Source organism: Eremothecium cymbalariae, chromosome 3 (assembly GCF_000235365.1).
Source record: "Eremothecium cymbalariae DBVPG#7215 chromosome 3, complete sequence".
Lineage (NCBI taxonomy): Eukaryota > Fungi > Ascomycota > Saccharomycetes > Saccharomycetales > Saccharomycetaceae > Eremothecium > Eremothecium cymbalariae.
This window is the reverse complement of record NC_016451.1, coordinates 26,013-50,223: the sequence shown is the minus strand read 5'-3', so window position 1 is coordinate 50,223 and position 24,211 is coordinate 26,013. Positions and strand designations below refer to the sequence as shown.

The window sequence follows — 24,211 nt, the reverse complement described above, 5'->3', positions numbered from 1 at the left end:
GTGTATGTGACCGGTATTTGTATACTATCTATGATTTAATTTTTTGCTTTGGTTGAGTTATACTTCCGAAACTCCTCTATAACTTGTAGAATATTCCTGTGATGCTTTATACATATATTCGCGTATGTTTTCATCACAAAACTCTCGTATGCAAAATTCTTGAAAGTCACGAAGAAACTTATTTCTTCGGCCAGATTCTCATGATCCTTTTTAAGCTCCCCACTAAGAGTCTGCAATTTCGTTATACATACCCTTAATCTTGCTTGCAGCTTGTCTTCCGTTTTTTGACGTTTCCCCTCTATATATGACTCAAAGAATCCTTTGCTTTCCTCACCTGATACATCGCTGGACTTAAAATCACTTGGAAAATTCCTTTGATATTCTCTCCTCAATGAAGAAAGTTCCCCATAAAGTCTCCACCACAAAGTTACCTTCGAATCTAAGACATACTGAATTTTAGAGCTCAATGTTTCCAGGCACATTGCTATAAACTCAATAGCTTGTTGGAAACTGTCTAGACTATAATTTTCATTGCTTCCAATAAAAGTCTTCTCAACGCTAGGGCCAACGCTGTTAGAAACGATTTCCATTTGTTGGTAAATTATTCTTTGTGCGCATTCAATGTCTTGGGCTTTCAAGCTCTGAAACACAACCAGTTTTCTTAAAATGGTAAACTTCTCTTTAATCTCAGAAAATTCTGATAGATTGAACTTTAAAAAACTCTGAATGCTGCTTACTTCCTCAGGTTCAATCCTCTCATCTTTGTTGGCCCTAGGTTTGAAATTGTTTGTACGCAACCATGTAGAGAGATCGCTTTCATTGTACCTTAAAACTGCCATGTATTCGTTCCTCTGCCCAATGACAGATAACAGTTGAGTCAACAATCCAAGGAATATCGAATTTTCTAAATTTATGACAGGAAGAATGCCAGGTTTTCCAATATTTTTCAATATACTCAATATGTGATCAATTGGAAGAAAGTTCATTGGGTGTTTTTTATTGTAAAACTGTAGTAATCCCTGTATGTTTTTAACAGATTGTCGTAAGGTACTGTAACTATTATCAGAAAATTTAACCGTGATCCAAAGGTACCAACAATTGTCTTCAAACTTAATCCCATCGGCAGAAAGAAGGCCATATAGAGAATTCTTTGCAATATGCGTTCCAATGAGGTTCAAAATCATTGGATTTTTCACATAATCGATTGCTTTCAATGTTTGGGGGTTTTGTATTTTGGAAACTATTAACCGCTTATCTTCTAAGATATCTCGAATATTTTCAATCCTATTATACTTCGCATATAGCATAAGTGGCGTCATACCCTTAATATTAGATTTATTCACATTAATGTTCGGTTGCGAGAGTATTGACTGAATCCCCCCTTTCATAATGTGCAACAATGAATTACCCATTGGATCTTCATGGTCCGTAAAACTGAAGTCTTCACCTCTTCTTCTACAATATTCAAACACATATTCAAAGCTTCTTGAAAGCATCTCTGAATAGTGAAGTTGATCATATGCTCTACAAATAATAAACAGCGGCGTGTGCATATTTACATCCTTCTTTCTCCAATCCAAATATAGTCCTATTTTTTCAATAATGCTAAAAGCTTGAGGCAAATAATGAGCAACAGTTCTACCAGCACTATTACTTCTATTTACATATTCGTAGAATTCATTATTTGTACAGTTAGAAATCATCACATCTATAAGTAACTCAGCGATTTCATCATGCCCGGTTTCTAATGCCTGTATAAGTAACGTTGAGTTTGCCTGATTCACATCAAATAACAAATCTTCCAACTTAATTTGTTCTTGGTAATTAAGAAGAATTTCTTTAATAAGATCAAGCCTTCCTGCATGAATGCAAATCGATAAAGAGGATTCACAGTTAGAGGATCTTGAAATCAAACTATTCTTATAACTTGACAATGACACCGCTACACCACTTCGAATTAAATCCCAAAACACCCTATTTGCTTCCGATAATGAAATTAGCTTTTTAAGCTTTTCAGTTCCATCACCAGCTTCAAAGTACGCCAAAACTGCTTCAATTGTGGATAAAGAATAGCCAGTTAGGCCAAACTTAACGTCATCTGGTCTTGGCGCAAATTCCCGAAGGTACTCCAAATGACTTTTCAGATTCTTGACTTGTGATCTACAAAGTACAACAAGCATTAGTCCAATCAAGGTATCCGCATCAATAGTAGGATCAATTGAGGTATATTCCATTTTCGTTGTCAATATCTGAAAAGTGGAGACAACTATTTTAGCCTTTTCATTATGGCTGTTCGTTAATGATAGCTTTGCAAAACAATCTGTTGCTTTTACTACCCTTTTTTCTACCTCTGTTACTACCCTAAGATCAAAGCTATTTGTACCTTCCGGGTATAGAATCGTTGCCACATTGTTCAATGAAATATACTTTGTTGAGCTGTATCCAGATACTCTATCGGGCTCTTTCGACCCATTTAACTGAACCAATTTTAACCATATATCCTCATACATGTTCAATTCAACATATTCTTGGGTTACATTTAGTAGTTCCATATAATTTCTAAAATTCTTATCCTCCTTAATAACTCCATATACATCTATAACTAGATCCTTGAAGATTTTAATGAGTTTGTCTAATTGGTCCACTTCATTACGTATGCGCTGCCGGTCTCTCTGAAAATATCCATCCAGTTGGGCTCCAAGTTGCGGATATAACCTTATAAACTTCTCAAATGGTATATGATTTTCCGATATAGTATTAATCGTTTTGCTTTTACTTGGATTATGCATCTCATAGGACCCAAATACTTGCAGCTCATCATTTCGAACCAAGGCACCTACCAAAGGCCTGTCAATATGTAATAGAGGAAAATATATTACATTACTCAAATAGTCGTTAAAATTCCGAAGTACTTCGTAACTTTTAACCCGGCATTTTCTGAGCTCTGGCTTGGACATAACGATGCCAGCCTGTGATCGTATGATAACAGAATTTCCATTAAGAGTTCTGTATTCTTGTTCTGTAACCTTGCTCTCTTGGAGCTGTATTAATATATGTGAAGCAACAAAATCATAGTTATAGCATAACTCAGACAGTGGTAATCCAGAATCCAAATCTTGATATTGTAATAGAACATCTGTGGAGGGTACCAGGAGGATGAACCGCTGTCCCTTAACATTATTAAAAAGTTTCTTTAGTGGGGAAGTAGTTGGTGTTGGACAATTAAATACCGCGTTAACCAAAGGATTTAACAATACTGGAAGATGATATGGCATGGTTTAGAAATCTCTAGGTTCGTTGCCCTTCTTCTAGGTCCCTTATAAGATTAAATATATAAGGTTTTAAATAGATATGAACACTATATTTAATGTCTGGTACACATGTATGGGTTTTATATATGCCAAAAAGTAAGTTCTTTCATTTAGTTCAGCTCATCTCTACTAGAACAAAATCTTCGCCAACATCTCTACAAGATAGCAACCAACGACTACTCCTGGAGAATCTACTTGTGTTTGATAATTATTTGATTGACCATGGGTAAAGGCAGGAATAAGGATTATGATAAAAACCATTCGCAAAAGGGCTCTAATGGTCATAGTTCGCGAACCAACCATAGGAGGATAGAAACAAAGTATAATGCTATACAAGGGTCAAAGTTCCCAGTAACTTTAGCGATGTGGGACTTCGACCATTGTGACCCCAAACGATGTAGCGGCAAGAAACTAGAAAGATTAGGATTGATAAAATCATTGCGTGTAAAACAGAAATTTCAAGGAATTGTTGTATCACCAAATGGTAAGACAGTAGTTTGTCCAAATGACCGCGAAATTGCTGAAAAATATGGTGTATCTGTTGTAGAGTGCTCATGGGCCCGTTTGGAAGAAATACCATTCGAAAAGATTGGTGGTAGACATGAAAGATTATTACCCTATCTTGTTGCTGCTAACCAAGTAAATTACGGCAGACCATGGAGATTAAACTGTGTGGAAGCTTTGGCTGCATGCTTTGCTATTGTCGGTAGGATGGATCTAGCCGAAACACTTCTCTCCCACTTTTCATGGGGATTAGGGTTTTTAGAATTAAACAAAGAGATACTAGAAATTTATCAAAAATGTACTGATCACGACTCAATTAAGGCTGCTGAAGAAGCATGGCTAAAACAGATTGAAACCGAAGCTATGGAAAGAAGAAAACAAACAAAAGAGAATGACATATGGATGATGGGAAATGTTAATCGAAAAAATGCTTCTAAAGAGCTACATCCATATTCAGATATTGATGACATAGACGAGGATGAGACTTCAGATTTCAAATCTGACTTGTCGGATTCAAACAATGACCTGTGCGTTGCAAATATTTCTAAAGAGGATAATAATAAGGAGTATGGCTTGGTTTATAGATCTCCAAGTGAAATCAGTTCAGATAGGGACTGCATCAAAGATAACACATCTTTTGAGGTCGATTTCTTAGGAACTAAAAGTCAAAACAGCGATAAATGCAAGGATAAAATTCTCTTAAATTCATTGAACTATGTCGATAATAAGATTAGAAATTTATCTCTAGATTTAGAAGAGAATATCTAGTTCAAGCTCTATGTAGTGTATTCATATAATTGACATCGACATGGACCGTTTCCAGTGATGATTTTGACTATAAACGTCTAACAAGTACTTATGTCAGTCTTTCGCAATAAGGCATTCATCTAGCTAGCAAATAATAACTGTATTTGTATTAATCCAATTTACTAATAGTTTAATCATGTACTCAGAGTTGGATATGGACCCTGAGTCCGAACCCGTTAACTTTTCCCCTTCCCCAGACTTCCAGTGGCTATGCGATGAGCTTTTCGTGAAGTTGGAAGATGCCGTTAGTAAAAAGATAGAGTTTGGAAAACCTAGAAAACTAAGATATTTAGAAGTCATTTCATATTTCCTAAAATTATGGAGGACCACTGTTGGTAATGACATATATCCTGTATTATTACTATGTTTACCATATCGGGATAAGAGATCATATCGTATTAAGGAGGTGACTCTTGTGCTTGCCCTTTGCAAATATTTACAATTGCCTAGGAACTCAGATACTCAGAAAAGGCTTTTAACGTGGAAACAAAATGCCCCAAGAGGATCAAAACTGTCTACGTTTTGCGTTGAGGAGCTTCGTAAACGACGGAAAGAACCTTCTAAAAGAAAGAAGCTATCGATTGATGAAGTCAATGAATGTCTCAATAAACTGGAACATGATAGCAACGTTGGAAAGTGGGGATTCACAGGTCTAAGTGAATCTGAAACCTTTAGGTTTTGCTTAGAGAACATGTCACATACAGAGCTTCGATACTTCTTTGATATTTTACTTAAGGTTAGTATAGTTGGTGGGATGGAAAGCCTACTATTTAAATGCTGGCATCCTGACGCAGAAAATTACTTTAAGGTTGTATCTGATTTAAAGGTAGTTGCTAAAACTCTATGGGATCCAAATACAAGACTCCAGAAGAACGACTTATCTGTACACATGGGATTTCCATTTGCACCTCAGCTCGCGTACAGGTTTAGGTTGTCTTACGAAAAGATTGCCCAAAAACTAGAAAACGATTTCTTGATTGAGGAAAAGATGGATGGTGAGAGGATTCAACTGCATTATATGAATTTTGGGGAATCTGTTTCCTATTGGAGCAGGAATGGGATAAATTATACACATTTATATGGCGAAAATATTCAAAAGGGCTCAATCTCCAAATATTTAAAGTTTATTGAAGGCGTAAAGGAGTGTATATTAGATGGGGAAATGATAAGTTATGATCAAGAGTTGAAATGTATACTACCGTTTGGTTTAACAAAGTCTGGTGCCTCTGATAAAATAAACTTCGGAAGTTACTGGTGAAGAAGAAGTATCCTACAGACCATTGTTCATGGTATTTGACCTGGTTTACCTAAATGGACAGGCGCTGACGCGGCAGAAACTTTACGACAGAAAGGAATATTTAGAGAAGATACTAATACCATCCAAGAATATTGTTGAAATTTTGCCTTTTACCCGATGTAATAATTCAGATTCCATTACCGCATCGTTAAGATCAGCAATATCACATGGATCTGAAGGCATTATTCTTAAGAATGTAAATTCGATATACTCGGTAGGCAAGAGAAATGAAACTTGGGTTAAAATCAAACCAGAATATTTAGAAAACTTTGGGGAGAACATGGACCTTGTTGTAGTCGGCAGAGACAGAGGAAAGAAAGATTCATTTTTATGTGCACTTGTGGTTACTGAACCTGAAGAGCGTCCCACTGAAGAGCTTCCCACTGAAGATTGCGACCCAGAAGAAGATTTGGAAGATTCAGTTTCAATATCTGAACCTAAGATTAAGAAATTTATATCTTTTTGTAATATTGCAAACGGAATTTCCTATGAAGAATTTAAAGAAATAGATAGGCTTACACGAGGGAAGTGGGTCCGTTATGATGATGTCAAACCTCCAGAGGATTGGTTAGAGTTCGGCACAAAGACTCCATATGAATGGATTGATCCTAAAGATTCAATTGTTCTTGAAGTAAAGGCAAGATCAATTGATAATGGTGATTCTAAAAAAGATAATTACAAAACTGGGAGCACACTTCATGGAGCATATTGCCGTCAAATAAGACGGGATAAGGATTGGTCTACTGCATGCACTGTTCAAGAATATAAAACCGCTAGAATAGCCAAAAATCGTTACCTTTACAATAGTCAAGACGATAATTTGATGAAAGCTAGGAAAAGCCCAAGAAAAAGAAGATCATTTCATTTAGTGGGAGATCTAAAGAAGGAACTTCCTGTTAAAGCATCTTTTTTCAAGGGATATTATTTTTATGTTACTGGTGGTTATTTTGATGCCCAGTTGAAGAAAAGAGTAGATGTCAGCGATATTGCGGAAGCTATCGTAACCCATGGAGGTACTTACGTTCACAATTTACAAATAAGAGCTGGAACTGGTCATTTGTATATTTTTGGTGGGAAAATGACCAGAGAATGTAGGTTGCTTATTGAAAGGGGCTACGATATAATCCACCCATCCTGGATTATGGACTGTATAATGCTTCGTACATTACTGAAAATTGAGCCTCGACATATTTACAATGTAACAACTCAATTTATGTCTAATGTGTCCAAAAGGCTTGATCAGTTTGAAGACAGCTATCAGATACCTATCGATGAACAATTATATGATAATGTTGTGAAAAAGTACTTTGACAGTGATCAATCATTGGACACTGATACATTCGACAGCTCAGAAGATCTCTCATTCCCCCCCTTCCAGAACTGGTCTATTTACATTGTTGCTGATAACCCTTTTTATTGGGAACGAGCAGCACTAATGGATTTCAAAATTAATCATTACGGAGGCAAGATCACGAAAAGTCTGAAGGATGCTAACCTAATTGTAGCAATTGAAGGAGCTTATTCAAAAGAAGGCCTTCAAAAGATTAGAAAAGAATTAGCATCTCGAGTAACCGGCAATGAGCCACAGCATCCCATAGCAAAAATAACGACCGATAAATGGATCAATAAATGCATTGAAGAAGGCTATTTAGTAGATGAAGATGATTATCCTGCTCTGTAGTAGAATTATTAGTCGCATGAATAACTAGACCAATATAGATGCCGTTACGGCTTAGCCGGGTAACACCTATGCTAGTTGAAAAGTGGCAATATGAATATTATTATTCTCCTCATCAATTCCTACTAGACAGAGAGGTGCAGTTCAAATGTCAAACCATTTCGATGGATTTGTACCTATTCATTCGATATTTTATTCATTATTTCATCCAACTGAGGGTACGAAAGTGAGGTTCCAATTCCCGCCTGACAGTCTAGAAAACAGTGGGATAAGTTTTGACACTATTAAAAACTACGTTATTCCCAAACCCCAGCTTTGTAATAAGCTTTTGACCTTTAAGTATGGCTCTTACCGGCTCGTATGTTATCCTGTAAATATAAATGCCTCTTATTATGCCAGAAACTCGTTCAGTTTTGATTTTGTATTTGTTTTCCCATATGATTCTGCAACATCCCCATATGAGCCTGCAATCGGAAGATTAGGGAAAATGTTCAGGGTACTTGAGGAGCAATCACAAGTCTTATCGAAAATAGAGAGGGATCCAATTTACTACCACTTGAAGACACAAGATGTGAAGGCTGTCGATCAGAATAGCGAAGAACCTGAATCTAAAAACAACCCACAAAATTGTAACGATAAGATAAGAAGAGGTCATCATGAACACGCGTTTGAGAAATACCATGAAATTATGAAACATATTGCAATGAATGAGAAGCAACTTTCTATTGAAGATCTGATCACCAAGCTTTATGAAGATTTGAATAACTACTCAGAATGTTTAATTCCAATGGATTCAGGAAATGCCATTGATATCAAATTGTTCCCGTTGCTAGCGCCTCCGAATTCATGCTTCTCAGTTGAAGATGTTCCAATTGCAAAGTTAAACCTAATTGATTGGGTTGATGTTAATTGGGATCCCACCATGGTTAAAATTGTTCCTTATATAAATGGAATTAACAGTATTGCGAAAATCTCGAAATATAGTGACAGTGATGTTGGATTGGTCATGGAATGCGTGAAACATCTGATATACTACGATTGTGTGGTATTGGTCGATATGTTCCAGTTTAGCAATATTTATGCACCCACTAGCCAGCTTTCAGAATTTTTGACAGATCCGTCCATCGCCAGAGAGTGTCAATTGTACGTTATATCGAGTGAGGATTCTGAGCTCCATCAATTACCATTTGAAGGAAGACCAAATGCTAACCATTCCAGGAATCCAACAGCATCTACCATCACATTTGGTACCCTTAAGAGAACAATATATACTAATCCAAGACCAGAATCGTTTAGTTCTAATACGGAATTTGCACAAAAACCCAACGCTAACACGTCGTTACCTTCGGAACCTTCTATTACACACTCCAGTAAGAATTCCGAATTCAATCATGAGAACAATAAAGGCATTCTGAATAGAACACTACCCACTAGAAGTTGTCTTTTTGATCTATATCGATCATTGTCGCAGGGTCAGACCATGAAAGATTGGTATAAAATGAATTTTGAAGTTATTAGGAAAAATAGAATAGATGTTAGACGATTCATAACTTTCGGCGTTTTTCGGAAATTGATTTACAGATGCTACTCTTATCCTGTGGCCAAAAGCATTGGAACTTTAGATATGCTAAAGCGGTTTGATTACGCATCACTCCCTAATAATTTTATGAGTCCGAAAAACAATAACTCAAACAACGTTTTTTCAACAGCTGATATTTGTGTTGATTTTGGCGAACCTTCACAATTTAGAAAGAAGCCATTAGTTCCCAATACTGACGCTGCAGATGAAGTTTTGAGAGATGCGTATAAAAAGCTATCACTGAATGAAAGGCTGCCAAATCCTCTTGACCAGATCACCAGGTCGAAAAAGCTTTCTCTTGAGAATGATGCTTCTGCTAATGTGGACAACAGGAAACTAAGTAGTAGTACCTCAGGCACAGCAAAAGTATTATTTGACATGAAAGATAGGCTAAGTAACAAAGATTTTGAATATCGAGATCAAAATGCAGCTTCAACAGAATTAAAGAGAAAAAGACAACAGCAATTTTTGCTACTAAAATCTATCAAAAATGTCGATAGTTTTGACAAGATAGCAATAAAATTAGAAATCAATAAACAGGAGGTGGAAGAGCTTTTGAAAGCAACAGGAGAATATAACATAATTAACAGTTAGTATGCATTAATATATATATTAGTAATATTACATTTAAGAGTAGTTTATTTGCTCTTAATTGAAAAATAGATCACTTTATCTTCTTCATCGCCGGTCCGTCCACTTCTATATCCATGGTTCCTCGTTTTATCAACGGCACGACGTGAACAACATTAGTGTCAAGACTTTTAATCGGTGACATAGACCTAGATCTAGTTTTTGGAATTGGGTTTTTGAGTTCTGGCCTCATCGGCGTCTTTCCTGTCGATGCAATAGGGCCAAAAGATCTGGAATTGACACGTTCAAGCAAAGCTTCTATTTGTTTAATATCTCCAACTTCAGGACTCATCTCTCTAATAATTTTTTTTATCGAACAATCCATTTCTTCAAATCCCTTACTTGATTCTTTAAAGTATTTGATGTTGTTTTCAAAGTGGTCCTCAAGCATCTTATGCTTATCGTTAATGTCATTCATTTGCTTCACAATTGATTCCTTGGCAGAGGCTTGTCTGACAATCCCTTCAAAGTTAGTAACATTTTCTTGAACTTGTTTTGCTACATCATCAGCAGCCACCACAGAGTTGTCAGCCAATTCCTTTAAATTTGTTAGCAGTTTTGTGGATTTATTCTCAAATTGCTGGTGAGCAGCATCACACTCGTTAATATTTTCAAATGATAAAACCCACCTCTCCTTAACAGGTTGAAACATTTCTAATTCTTTGTCGATCATCTCTGAAACTGCATCCTTCATTGAACTTAGCATTAGATTTCTGCTCTCTTCCATATGCGACTCCATCATTGAAACTACTGAGGATATTAAAGCATCTGATGCAGTCTTAGATTTATGATATGCTTTTTCCATTCGCAAATCAAGCATCTCTTGATTATTATTTTTTAAGAAGTGCTCATCCAAGTATTCCTTCATATTATTGTTCTCTTCAGTCATTTCGGTTAGTTTGTTGGTCAATGTTACAGAGTAAGTTTGGACTTTAGTGTCTAAATCACCAAGAGCCTCCTTAAATTGCTGATAAGACGTAGAGGGTTGATCCTTCACAATTTTAACAATATTTGTACACATATCAGAACCTGCGGATCGTACGGAGTCCAATGTCTCATGGAAAATGGTACGAATTTCATCCATATTGTGATTTATGGATAAATTTTTATCAAGCATACGAGTTTTAACTGTTTCCAAATGCTGATCCATAGATTCACGATAAGATGTAATACCTTGATATAAGACTTCTTTGATGTCGTTTTGCAACCTCAGTTCATGCGTTTCATAATTTTGTAAGGAACCTTTCATGGTATGAAGTGCCTCCTTTAACTTGTGAATTGTACTAACCAAGTCAATTTCATTGCGATGCTGTCTTTCAATTTTGTCACATAAATATTCAATTGTATTTTGCAACCTGGTTATCTTCATATCTTGAAGTTCATTTAATTGCTGGGATGCTTTCTTATCCTTTAAAAGCAAAGAATTTTGCGACGAAAAAGATTCAACTTGGCGTTTAGATTCCTGAATCTCTGTTTGGTAATTTTCTAGATCATTCACCATCTCTTGGTAATGCTCATGGCTCATGTAAATACCCTCTTTAGCTTTAGTTGATAAGAAATCAGACTTTAATTTCGAAAGCTCACTCGAAATACTTTTGACTAGGATGTCTTTCATCATGAATGAACCTAATTGGGGTCTGTTTTTAATGTTTTTCGCCTTTGTTGCGTATTCTAAAGTGCTAGATGTCTCATCTGCATTTATTTTTGCAGGTGAAATGGTTGCGATTAGTGCAGTCTTCGTATTGCCACCAAGTGAATCCTGCAACAGTCTGGTTAACTTTGACTCACGAAATGGAATATGAATGCTCTTATCCGCGAGCGAATTTATCACACGACCTAATGTTAACAAGCTTTGGTTTATAGATCCCGCCTCCTTGGCTCTTTGATTTTGTGCTCCAGATCTACTAATATTCTCAGATCCCGCAAGATCAACTAAATTCATTTTAGATATTCTAAAAAGCTCTCCCTCATAGCTTTTATAGAGCATTATTGTAAATATGGTGTGAGATCGGCTAGAAAAATCGTTCATTTTTGTTGAAGCTACCTGTCTATGTTTCAAACCTTTTTGTAAAACGCTGATACCTTCACGAGCATTAGTTATATGGAATTCCTGCAGATTTTGGATATATATAGCTGAACTTTGTTCATAAAGAAGCTGTTTATTAAGGGACGGCCTTTTTGGCTTCGTTGGAATATGTGTATAGCGTCTTTTCGCCATGCTAGATGACGTACCATCTTGTTCTTTCGGAGAGTTATTCTGGGATCCAGCTCTACTATTAGTAATAGTATTAGAATCAAAGATCCTCAATCTCTTAGAATAATCGGGTGTGTCATCCAATAAATCTTTCAATTCTTCGTTATAAAGTTCAATATATGAACATTTCACTAAATGATCACTCTCAGTTGCTTCTAAAGTATCAAACAATCGAAACAAAACCCTAGGAATAATACCCGCGGAATCACTAAGCTCTCCATCATACAATTTTTCATCTCCAGTCATAGTGTATGTCTTCCCCGTAGATGTCATCCCATACACAAGCACAGTACAGTTGTAACCCTTGATAAAATCATCAAACAATGGTTCAGCAATGTTTTTAAAAATCAATTTCTGGTCGGCACTTGGCCCAAAAACCTGATCAACAGTGTAAGTCCTCGAATTCATTTTCCCTGCAATCCCAATATCCCCCGTTGTATTTATGGAAACTTCATTTGACCCTGTTACATCTGGAACTGTAACAACTACCGCACTCTTGGCTTTGATCTCCCTTTCATTTCGCCCCCTGCAACGAACGGCAACTGTGATGTTTAACTCCTCATTTCCATCATCAAGCATTGTACGTTTTTTGGTTGTTAATCCGTTGTACACCATCAAGCACAATGAGGATGTTAGATAACCAGATGGTTAATACACTATGTGCGTTTGGTTTTGTTTACCTCCTGCGATTTTTGGAACGCGTTGAAGACTTGGAAAATACCGGAATTATAAAAACTTCACTGTTCTCAGTATCAATACTTGGTTTTATCACAAAAGGTGCTAAGTTAACACACTCTTGGATGAGTTTTTAGCATATGATTAATTAAATTATCATATATCACTTGTCAAGGTCTTCATAGGGGCATGCGTCAGCTATTCCTGGCGACACAACGGCGGCTACTATTGGATAATAAAACCCGGGTAATAAACGTTTAAATGTCATGTGACATGGAGTTGAGCATGAAGTAGCATTGATTTAAAGACGCAATGAATGGAATATACATATAAATATATATATGTAATAACTAATATATACAACAGATATGATAGTGGTTAAAATCCCCTACATAATTAGACCTACTCTTCTCTATATTCTTGGGTGAATTTAATCCGAATGTTCATTGGACGATGGAGAGTCGTTACGAATATGCGATGACCCATGCTTCCTCCTCCTTTTTTTTTATCAGTTAAGTTAAATACATCCTCACTAGGAAGCTGAGCTTTATTGACTCTAGGTTTCTTAATACTTAGTGGATTTGGCTCCTTTGGACCCTTTATTTTTCGTTTTAATTGATTAGCGTCTGGACTCTTTGGATCCACGGATGCATCTTCAGTATTATTAGGAGTGCCTGCATACTTAGGATCATTCAATCCTTTAACAAGCTTTTCATTTTCTACCTGCTGACTAACCTGCTGACTGTTGGAGCTTAGCGGTTCCATGACCATCACTGATCTATTCATATATATTAGAGGAACACCGGGCACACGTCTTAGGATTCTTCTTATTTCAATATCTTGGGTGGCTACAACATACCTATGCAAATTCCTACCATTTATATCAACTACACTCCTGATACATTCAGATGGTTCTTTGGGTTCTTTGTAATGATTACAACGACGTCTTTCATACATTTTGGCTTGGGCTATGGCACCCTGGTTTTTCGACTCGTACAACTTTTGCACGCAACATTGGGTTATCATGGGCTTGACTTCAGCTTGAAGAGTACGTTTCAAGCCCTTGAGTAAGTCAAAGGAGCTTTTATTGGTTTCAAGGACCAGTTGGTCATCAACTAATACTTGATATGGCTGTCTGAACTTAAACGTATGATTATAAACCAACATCTGCTTCTTGTAAGCCTTAGCCCTTTTCTGACGCATATCGCTCCTATTAAATTATGCTTACACTCGTCTATATACCCAAAACACCTATATTCTAGGACTTCTGTAAGAACTGTGTACCAGAAGTCCACATTAGTGATGATGATGAGGTTCCAAATCTGCAAGGTTTTTCAAAAATTTTCAAGGAACCGTAGGAAACTATAATCGAAGAGAAGTATAATATAGCATTTGAGATCGCTTCCTCAATCATCAACAGCAATATCATCTAAAATAGAAGAATGAAATAGTTATGGATTGGGTGGTTATATAGGATATATTACCTTCGATCTGAGTTGATATTGGATGATAATACATTTGTAAATTTCAACATAAAATGCAGCGTCGCCTCGAATGCTTCCACATGACAAGGAAACCCACCGACATAACCAGCTAATGGTCGGAGAGGTACAGTACAAATATTTATCCTCAGAAATATAAAAAGCCTTAAACTGCAATTGAATTCAATTTGCGTACGTATCAGAACAACTACTAATCACTGTGAATTAACAACAATAAAGAATATAAAAGATAGAGGTAACAAAAATAGCTAAAATTCCATTATGCCACGAGGATCAACGTAAAAAACAAGGTACTTTTCCTAACCTAATCGTAGTAGTACGGTAAAACAGAACAAAATTTACAAAACTGACGCCCTAATTACGACGACTCTTAATTTTAGATAAATTATCTGCTTTATTCTGTCTAAGAATAAGATTGCCCAAAAACACGCACACGCACACGCACACGCACAACTCTGTCTCATCCAAACAGAGCCGAGAAGATCATTGTATAAAAAAAGCAAACTTTTACTGCATTTTAATTAAATGAGATCAAGTCTATCCAAGAAGTTTCTGATCTCCCCAAATAATGAATGACTGGTCGAATGAAGACAATCCATTAAGCTTTCAGATTCAAAGTCATCTGCTTTACCGTGGGAACTGCTTACCTTTTCCTGCTCACAGCCATCACATTTACTATTCCAGAAGCTGTCCAAGCTTCCGCCACCACCATTGAAAATCAAATTATTAGCTGTTCTAGCTGGCACATTATTCAACAAATTCTTGGAGCCGTAAGCCACGATCTTCTTCTTCAAGGCTTCTGGGCTAATTGAAGAACCAGTGTAGTATTCAGAGCCAGAATCAGGTTGGAGAGATAAAAAGTAAGCCAGCAAACCTGCAACATGTGGGGAAGCCATAGAAGTACCGGATAGGGTGGCAACGGCAGTGTCAGACCCAATGTAAGTCGACAAGATGTTCAAACCTGGTGCAAAAATGTCAACACAGGAACCCCAGTTGGAGAAATAAGCTCTGTCGTCTGACAACGTAGACGCAGCAACAGTGATACACTTCTTCGAGGAAGCTGGGGAAGTATTACAAGCATCCTGGTTTTCGTTACCCGCAGCTACAGCAAAGTGGATACCAGCAGCCACAGCAGCGTCAACAGCCAGTTCCAAGGCAGCAGACTTGCCACCACCCAACGACATATTGGCGGTAGAACCCTTGAAGTTAGGATCTCCAGAAGCCTTTCTGTGCTCTGCAACAACATACTCCACACCCCTCAAAACATCAGACATCGTACCAGTACCGTTGGTTCTCAAAACTTTAACAGCGACAACTTTGGCATTCTTAGCAACACCGTACGTCTTGGACGCAATGGTACCCGCACAATGCGTGCCGTGCCCGTTGCCATCATAGTCAGCATCATTAGATGGAATCGTCTTACCCCACTGGGCACGTCCTTCAAATTCAACGTGATCAATATTAATACCTGTATCAATCACATAAGCTGTCACACCTTTCCCAGCATTGTCATCGTAAAGGTACTTGTTGAAAGAGCCAAGGTTCAATCTTTCACGATGAGAAACACGAGCCAAACCCCAAGGAGCCCCAGTCTGAGTTTCAAAATCCGAAGCATGAACTATAGAGTCCTGCTCAATCAACTTAACCAAGCCACTTTCACGAATTAGATCCAACATGCCATCAGTAAAGTATCCAAAGTAGCCCCTCAGCGAACCTGCAATCTCAAACATCTCCTCAATACCCCCTTCCACACTCCTAGCCGAAATCCCTTCGTGATGCATACCCTCAGTGGCATCAAAGAAAGAATGCCCCGGGTCAAGCTGCGCAATAGTCTCCATATGCGCCGTCGTAACCAAATCCTGATGCATCCCGACATCATAGTCCGTCACACCATCCTTGAAAATAACAATATACCTGTGAGGTATAGCCCTCGAGTTATCAGACAAAGAAGCTAGCTTCATATCAACAAAATCCTGCGACGAATCAAACTCAAAATACTCGAACATAGGAGACACCTTGTCCTCCTCATCATCCACCAACAAAACACTACTACCACGATGATGTCCCTTGCCACGACCCCTGCCGTGCTCTCCCATCTTGTGGTGGTGGGGAGGGGGAACCCTGCCGTGAGGTCCCCGCCCATGAAGACCTACATCAAGACGTATCTCAGGATCCATCCACGGCAAAATAAGCGCCGCCCCCAACGTCGAAAACACAGCCACCGGCAAAACAACCGACTGCACCTTCATGACCAAATAAAATTCCTTAAAATTCCTCCTTCCTTACTGTATATACTATAATCCACAGTATACAAACAAAACAAAACTTAAAACAAAACTTCCTATCCCTTTTTTCCTATCCTTATCTCACTTTTTTTTATTATGCAAAATAAAAAACCGAATACCAATTTTTCTATTTGTTATATCTCTCTACCCAACCAAAGTGGCTCGAAAAAAGCGTATTATTCTTATTGTGCGTACTAATAACTACCTACTCTCTTGATGTCTAGAATAGAGAATTTACCCCGCTGTGAAAAATCGCTCCCTATGCTCCGAGACTGTACTTGAAAACTTCAAATTCAAAAAACACTACACGCGTAGCGACTTTTCTAAACTCTATTGGATTATGTATGCCTTTTACTCTGTGGCAACCCGTCCTGCTGTTTTATGTTGTCTTGGAAGTACCCGAACTTTCAAAACTTCCTAGTTTTATATATCAGGGGGCGACTTTTTTCTTTTAAGCACAAGGGTGACAAAAAACGAAAAAATAAAATTGGAACAGGTCGCAGGGGGGCTAAGACCTGGAATTAGAAAGAAAAAACCGCTCTCCGTTATATTCTCGGCAGCAAAAGTACGCCGTCACCACGACTACCACCAGCAGGAGCAGAAGAACACCAAGCAGGACTTTTTAACCGCTGTAATAAGAATGTTAGTCGATTATTGTTAGAAAACAAGGGGAATGGATCATATTGGTTAATAAGTGTAAACACGCAACAATGAGTGGCCGGTCAATAAGGTGGATTGATAAGAGTAAGGAGGCCGGGGTGTTTGTGTGCGGGTGTAATGGAGCTATGTGTGTAGTGTGTAGTACTGTAGGTTGCAGGTGCAGATTTGATAATCATGGACTTTTTGCAGAGTGGTGTGGAAGTTTCGTGTGACGAATTGGGGTGGGTGGAATGTGCGGGGTTTTGAGATTGCACACCGTAAAGGAGCCCATCGGAAGACATCGGGAACGAGTTTGGAGAGGAATAATTGTTTCTGTATTGGTTTGGCACTGGATGGATGGAGTGAGCTGACGGTGAGGCTCTGTATCACGTGATAGTAAGTTGGATATTTTATTTCGTGCTGGGTGGTAGTTGTTATCGGTTGGGTTGTGTGGCCGAGCGGTCTAAGGCGCCTGATTCAAGTGTACGCTTACGGCTCCGCAGGGGGCCGGACACTCAGGTATCGTAAGATGCAAGAGTTCGAATCTCTTCGCAACCATTATTTTTTGGAGAGGGAAAAAGACAGGCAGTATAGTTGTATATATAATAAGTACATACGTAGATAAGTAAACACATAGTAGAAAAGTGCTCATAATTTTTTAGGGACTTAGTTATAGTTTTGTGTAGATAGGGACTATTACTTCGTTGGGCCAATCATCTTTTCTGGTACAACCCACTCGCTGAATTCTTCTTCTGATAGCACGCCTAGTTCCAAGGCGGATTCTTTCAAAGTGATGTTCTTCTTGTGAGCATTCTTCGCAACCTTGCAGGCACTGTCGTAACCGATTTTGGGGTTTAAGGCAGTGACCAACATTAAGGATTCATGTAGTATCTTGGCGATCTTGTCTTCGTTGGCTTTGATACCGTCAACACAGTGAACTCTGAAGGAGTAAGATGCATCAGCAAGTAATCTGATGGAGTTCAAGAGGTTGGAAATCATAACAGGCTTGAAGACGTTCAATTCGAATTGGCCGGAAGCGCCTGCAAAGGTGATTGTAGAGTTATTCCCCATGACTTGGACACAAGCCTGGGTCATAGCCTCGTTCTGTGTTGGATTGACCTTGCCTGGCATGATGGAAGAGCCTGGTTCATTCTCTGGGAGAGAGAGCTCGCCATAGCCGCAACGGGGGCCGGATCCAAGATAACGAATGTCGTTGGCGATCTTGAATAAGGAACAAGCAACGGTGTTTAAAGCACCAGAGCATTCAACGACGGCGTCGTGGGCTGCGAGAGCTTCGAATTTATTGGGGGCAGTCTTGAACTCAATGTTAGTCTCCTTGGAGACTTGTTCTGCGATCTTTTCTGCAAATCCAACCTTTGTATTTAAACCAGTGCCAACTGCAGTACCGCCTTGCGCAAGAAATTTCAAGTGGTGCAATGACTGCTCGACACGGGTTATACCGTTGGTTATCTGTTGAGTGTAACCGCCAAATTCTTGACCTAGAGTCAATGGGGTAGCATCCTGTAGATGTGTTCTTCCAATCTTGACAATATGGGAAAACTCTTCAGTCTTTTTTTGGAAGGAGTCCCTCAAAGCAGTTAATTCAGGCAATAGAGTATTCGTGATTTCTGTGACTGCAGCAATGTGCATCACGGATGGGAAGGTGTCATTAGAAGATTGGGCCTGGTTACAATGGTTGTTAGGATGGATTTGCTTGGTTCCAAGCTCCCCACCAATCAATTCAATGGCCCTATTAGAGATCACTTCGTTTGCATTCATGTTACTCTGAGTACCTGACCCTGTTTGAAATACAACTAATGGGAAGTGGTCGAGCAATTTCCCCTCGATAACCTCATCTGCTGCCTGCTGGATAGGTTTGGAAATTTTGGGGTCCAACGTACCCAAAGATTCATTCACAATCGCAGCAGACTTTTTCAAGATTCCGAAAGCTTTGATAATTGGCTCTGGCATCCGTTCCCTGGGACCTCCGATTTTGAAGTTTTCAAGAGATCTTTGGGTTTGCGCCCCCCAGTACTTATTCGCTGGAACCTTGATCTCCCCAAAAGCATCTGTCTCAATCCTAAATTTCTGGTTCAAACCAGCAGTGGTAGACATCATTCGATCTGCAATTCTCTTAGCAGGTATCTTCTTCGAGGCACTGAACATATCTCACTCGACTCAATAGGATATAGATATATATATATATCTATCTAATCTATCTGCAGGTAATAACGCCGGTTTACCCAATACAGTAACTATCAGTAGTAAATTATGCCAACTGAAATTGTAGGAACCAATATAACGAACTCAAACTCGAACTCGGGTTTCCTATTGATAATTGATATGTCTGACTCCTGCCTGCTGCTGCACCTGGAAAAATTATATATATCTATGGTTTGTTCGAGGTTTAGTTGATGTCGACTATATAAATTTTTACTATCCTCCTGCTCCCAACCCAACGAATGATGGTGAAACTAATGCGTACCCGACGTCGGAGCAAACCTTGGGATCATCATTAATCAAATAAAAAACGCCTTCTCTAAACACGGGGAAGTATTTTTTGCACGTCAGTTCAACTATAGAAATACTTTCATGTTTTAGTTTGTGCATGTATGTGTGCGTACCTGGAAGAAATAAAGTGCTTCTGAAATTGAAATCTATTGACTGATAAAAAAATTATATTTAGTAATACAATGAAACTTATATAGAGAAAAACTTGGTAGATTTGAAACTCACTATTGGTTGGTGCTTATGTCTGTTACCTCTATCCGTACTCTCCTTTTGTTCAACGTGCATTCTTCAAACAAGCGTTTAAAGGGAATGCATACATAGTTATGGCCATCAAAATGACATTCGTTTTGTATGAGTGACGCCAAAATACAATCTTTCGTCCTGGATAGTATTGGCTCTACTTCATCTCTAGTGATAATGGGAGTGGGAGGTGCCATTTACGGCATTTATTCTCTCTATGGTGTGTATTGTAATTGAGCAAACATGTTATAAAATAGCTCGAAGATGGGAAACCTTGAAAAAGTGACTGCTGCACAGGTCTCTTCTATATCTAATTTGTTAAACAATAAAAGCTGATTCTCGCAGGAGCTATCAAGGAAGGACATAGACAGAAGGAAACTTAAAGGTGCTGAGTAATGAGTGTAGTGGAGGAGGTGTCCAAATTATATGACAAGCATTGTTGTAGTCGGTTCAAATATATCTACGGAACAGCAGGGTTTCGGTACAAGGCAGAAATATTAGACACAGTTCTGTTTACCACTGGAGTTTTGGCATGCTTGAGGTCGATGCACTTGAAGGGCCAATATGTTGGGGCGATGATTACTGCATCGCACAATCCGCCCCAGGATAACGGGGTGAAGCTAGTTGATCCTAAAGGGGAAATGCTAAAGCAGGAATGGGAAGTTTATGCTACAGAGTTGGCGAACTGTGCGTCCGACGGCAAACACCAATTCCTTCATAGGCTTCAGGAACTAATGAATCAATTTGGAATCAAGGCCGATAGTGAAGCGCGAATTGTGGTTGCCCGGGATTCTAGGGAATCTGGATCCAGGTTACTCAAGGCGTTGGTTGACGGGACTAGCGTTTTTACAAACGTAGACATTGTTGATTACGATATGCTGACTACTCCGCAGTTGCACTTTTTAACTTATCACTTGAATAGACAAATGGAATCTGAAAGGGTAATTGAAGTGAATGAAGCGTTTTACTATTCGCATTTTTTATCTGCTTTAAAGGAGCTCACAGAGCTCTTTAATATTCCAGGCTTGCCATATCCCTTGGTTATTGACGCTGCGAATGGTGTTGGAGGTGCAAAGGCAGAAGAGCTGTTTATGAAGAATACATTTTTCAAAGATTCTACTACCATAATCAATGGTAACTGGTCACAGCACGACTTGTTGAACAGTTTTTGCGGCGCTGATTATGTTAAAACAAACCAATGTTTGCCACAAGGGATTTCTGCAGCTACAGATATCAATAGTCTCCATTGTTCCTTTGATGGAGATGCAGACAGAGTTATATTTTATTACAGAGATGTTGACGGGATGTTCCATTTACTTGATGGTGACAAGATCTCTACATTGTTCGCAAAATTCTTTCAATCCATGTTACCAGTTGCTGGAATTCAAGATAATGTGAAATTAGGTGTTGTACAAACAGCATATGCAAATGGTTCTTCAACTAGGTACTTATCTGAAGTTTTAATAGTACCAGTGTCTTGCACTCCAACAGGTGTCAAATATTTACACCGTAAAGCGGTCGAAAACTATGATGTAGGGATCTATTTTGAAGCAAATGGACATGGCACTGTAATATTCTCTGAGAACTTTAACAATACTGTGAGTAAGAGGTTAAAAGAGGGATCGTTGTCTGCAGAGTCAAAAATGGCATTAAAAACTTTGCAATCCTTCTCTAAATTGATTAACCAAACCGTGGGCGATGCCATGTCTGACATGATGGCAGTTTTGGCCGTCTTATGTATTTTAAAGTGGACCCCACAACAATGGGATGGAGAATACACCGATTTACCAAACACTTTGATGAAGGTAGTAGTCCCAGATAGATCATTATTTAAAACTACCAATGCTGAAAGACAATTGGTGTCTCCAAAAGGTTTACAAGCGCAAATTGATAAAGTTATAAAGTCATACGATAATGCCCGGTCTTTTGTTAGGGCTAGCGGAACCGAAGATGCTGTGAGGATTTATGCTGAAGCCGCTACTAAAGAACAAGCAGATGATCTATCTATTAAGATTAGCCAGTTGGTCATTTCTGCTACAGTGACTGCGTAACCTCAATTTGAAACAGCTGGTGAAAAATAAGAGAAACCATTAAAAAAATTTTAAATGATCAGTTAGTTGGTTTTACATACAAACACAGTTTATATTTTACTTAAATATAAATCTTCATCCGCCGTTGATTGTCAGTCATTATCGTAATCTTTACATTTATTATTTTAAAAACCTGTCAAAAGGAATACCATGGCTAAGAAGAATAAGAAAGATAAAGAAGCTAAGAAGGCTCGTGCAGAAGTTAAGAGTAAGAAATCCCAATTGAAATCAGAACAAAAGGATAAAAAAAGTTAAAGAAGTTATCTACAGATGAAGCTGATGATGATCTAGACATTGAACAAGTATTGGAAAACTTTAAAAAGGAGCAAGCAGCATTCCAAGCTGTTGATATAATACCTGTCGATAGACCTAGCAAGAGAACTAATGCATGCATGGTTGCGAATCCATTGCATACTAAACGTGAGTTGTTAGTGTTTTTTGGTGAACATACAAATGAGGATACTGGGACCACAGTTTTCTATAATGATTTACATGTGTACTCATTAGAAACCAATCATTGGAAAAGAATATCTTCGCAAAATTCTCCCATGCCAAGATCATCAGCTGCAATTGCTGCTCATCCTAGTGGAATAGTTTTGATTCATGGTGGCGAAGTTTCATCTCCTAAACAAAATACCTTCTATCATTATTCTGATACTTGGTTGTTCGATTGTTCTTCAAATGAGTGGACCAAAATTGAACAAAAAAATGGACCAAGCTCTCGATCCGGTCATAGGATGACTGTTTGGAAGAACTATATTATTTTACACGGTGGATTTAGGGATCTAGGCACCACCACTACATATCTGAACGACTGCTGGTTGTTTGATATCACAACTTACAAATGGAAACAAGTCGAATTTCCTCAGAATCATATCATCCCGGATGGTCGGTCAGGACACTCGTTCGTTTCGGCGCCAGATGGTGCAGTTGTCTGGGGTGGGTATTGTAAAGTTAAAGCTGGTAAGGGATTGCAAAAGGGTAAGATTCTATCAGATTGTTGGTACTTAAAGATGAAGCAGGATGCAAGTGCCATTAGATGGGAGAGAAGAAGAAAGCAGGGCTTCCAACCATCTCCTCGTGTCGGTTGCTCCATGGTTTATCACAAGGGTAGAGGTGTGTTATTCGGAGGTGTTTATGATTTTGAAGAAACTGAAGAAAGCCTAGATTCTATTTTTTACAACGACTTATTCACTTATCAAATTGAAACTAATAGATGGCACTCTGCTTCAATTAGACCAGAGCAGCGACAAAAACAAAAACCTGTAGTAGCCAAAAATTTTAGAGATAAAGACAAAGAATTAGAGGATTTGTTGAATGATATCTTAAGAAAGGCTAGTTTGGCAGATGAAGACGACGAAGATAGTCGTGCCATTGCAGACGAGTTGAAAAGGCTTGAAATAAACGAAAAACGTACTGATGTAGAAGCCCCAAAAATGGCCTATAAGGTGAGTTCACAGTTACCACATGCAAGATTTAATTCTTCTACTGCTGTGGTTGATGACACATTGTTTATTTTTGGTGGTATATGGGAATATGGTGAGAAAGATTATACAATCGATTCATTTTACAGCATTGACATGAATAAACTTAACGGCGTGACAGTGTATTGGGAGGACCTATCTGCCGTTCAAAGGGCCAAGGAATTGGATGAAGATGAAGATGATTCTGATGGCGAAGATGAGTACGAAGATGGAAGTGATGAAGATGGAAGTGATGAAGATGAAGTGGAAGCCCAGAAATTAGTTGCTGAAGAGGATGAAGAGGATGAAGAGGACGAAGAAGTAGAAGAAGACGAAATTGAAGATGGTTCAGGAATTCCCGATCCGAGACCCTGGTTGCCACACCCCAAACCTTTTGAATCATTGCGTATGTTTTATATACGTACTGGTGCACAATTCTTAGAATGGGCCATTTCCAACAACCATAATATTAGAGGCGATGCCAAAGGTAAACATTTAAAGAAGCACTCATTTGAACTATGCCAGGGTCGTTGGTGGGAAAGATTAGAACAAATTCGGAATGAAGAGGATAAATTACAAGAACTCGGAGGCGTTGATTCAGTCATTGAGAAAGATTTTTCAAAGTTGACAAAAAGAAGGTAGTTTAATTATTTAATCCTAAATTTTATTCATTTTTATAGACGAACTACACATTCGACTTAATACACATAGACATACAAGAAAAAGTCATCAATATTCCAAAATTA

General features: G+C 38.4%; 9 protein-coding genes, 1 non-coding gene and 2 further genes across 10 annotated transcripts; 6 read left to right on the top strand and 6 right to left on the bottom strand.

The window, feature by feature from the left end:
* Positions 1-35: 35 nt before the first annotated feature.
* On the bottom strand, positions 36-3,275 carry Ecym_3024 (uncharacterized protein; the record flags this gene model as incomplete). Its single annotated transcript, XM_003645309.1, has 1 exon — positions 36-3,275. One exon carries the CDS (start codon positions 3,273-3,275, stop codon positions 36-38), a length of 3,240 nt encoding a protein of 1,079 aa, XP_003645357.1.
* Positions 3,276-3,533: 258 nt separating this feature from the next.
* On the top strand, positions 3,534-4,583 carry TSR3 (ribosome biogenesis protein TSR3; the record flags this gene model as incomplete). Its single annotated transcript, XM_003645308.1, has 1 exon — positions 3,534-4,583. One exon carries the CDS (start codon positions 3,534-3,536, stop codon positions 4,581-4,583), a length of 1,050 nt encoding a protein of 349 aa, XP_003645356.1.
* A 175-nt stretch (positions 4,584-4,758) lies between these two features.
* Positions 4,759-7,600, top strand: Ecym_3022 (the record flags this gene model as incomplete).
* A 145-nt stretch (positions 7,601-7,745) lies between these two features.
* On the top strand, positions 7,746-9,770 carry NPR2 (nitrogen permease regulating protein NPR2; the record flags this gene model as incomplete). The annotated part of the gene is made up of 1 exon (XM_003645307.1): positions 7,746-9,770. One exon carries the CDS (start codon positions 7,746-7,748, stop codon positions 9,768-9,770), a length of 2,025 nt encoding a protein of 674 aa, XP_003645355.1.
* A 70-nt stretch (positions 9,771-9,840) lies between these two features.
* CIN8 (kinesin motor protein CIN8) lies at positions 9,841-12,675 on the bottom strand (the record flags this gene model as incomplete). Its single annotated transcript, XM_003645306.1, has 1 exon — positions 9,841-12,675. The coding sequence occupies one exon, from the start codon at positions 12,673-12,675 to the stop codon at positions 9,841-9,843; it is 2,835 nt and encodes a 944-aa protein (XP_003645354.1).
* Positions 12,676-13,137: 462 nt separating this feature from the next.
* UTP23 (rRNA-binding ribosome biosynthesis protein UTP23) lies at positions 13,138-13,938 on the bottom strand (the record flags this gene model as incomplete). Its single annotated transcript, XM_003645305.1, has 1 exon — positions 13,138-13,938. The coding sequence occupies one exon, from the start codon at positions 13,936-13,938 to the stop codon at positions 13,138-13,140; it is 801 nt and encodes a 266-aa protein (XP_003645353.1).
* An 820-nt stretch (positions 13,939-14,758) lies between these two features.
* Positions 14,759-16,486, bottom strand: PRB1 (proteinase B; the record flags this gene model as incomplete). The annotated part of the gene is made up of 1 exon (XM_003645304.1): positions 14,759-16,486. One exon carries the CDS (start codon positions 16,484-16,486, stop codon positions 14,759-14,761), a length of 1,728 nt encoding a protein of 575 aa, XP_003645352.1.
* Positions 16,487-17,605: 1,119 nt separating this feature from the next.
* Positions 17,606-17,719, top strand: Ecym_3017. Its single transcript has 2 exons — positions 17,606-17,645; positions 17,674-17,719. It is a non-coding gene; the product is annotated as a tRNA-Leu (tRNA).
* A 138-nt stretch (positions 17,720-17,857) lies between these two features.
* On the bottom strand, positions 17,858-19,327 carry FUM1 (fumarase FUM1; the record flags this gene model as incomplete). The annotated part of the gene is made up of 1 exon (XM_003645303.1): positions 17,858-19,327. The coding sequence occupies one exon, from the start codon at positions 19,325-19,327 to the stop codon at positions 17,858-17,860; it is 1,470 nt and encodes a 489-aa protein (XP_003645351.1).
* Positions 19,328-19,896: 569 nt separating this feature from the next.
* On the bottom strand, positions 19,897-20,109 carry SOM1 (Som1p; the record flags this gene model as incomplete). Its single annotated transcript, XM_003645302.1, has 1 exon — positions 19,897-20,109. One exon carries the CDS (start codon positions 20,107-20,109, stop codon positions 19,897-19,899), a length of 213 nt encoding a protein of 70 aa, XP_003645350.1.
* A 198-nt stretch (positions 20,110-20,307) lies between these two features.
* Positions 20,308-21,963, top strand: PCM1 (phosphoacetylglucosamine mutase PCM1; the record flags this gene model as incomplete). The annotated part of the gene is made up of 1 exon (XM_003645301.1): positions 20,308-21,963. One exon carries the CDS (start codon positions 20,308-20,310, stop codon positions 21,961-21,963), a length of 1,656 nt encoding a protein of 551 aa, XP_003645349.1.
* Positions 21,964-22,152: 189 nt separating this feature from the next.
* On the top strand, positions 22,153-24,107 carry Ecym_3013 (the record flags this gene model as incomplete).
* Between the last annotated feature and the right edge of the window lie 104 nt (positions 24,108-24,211).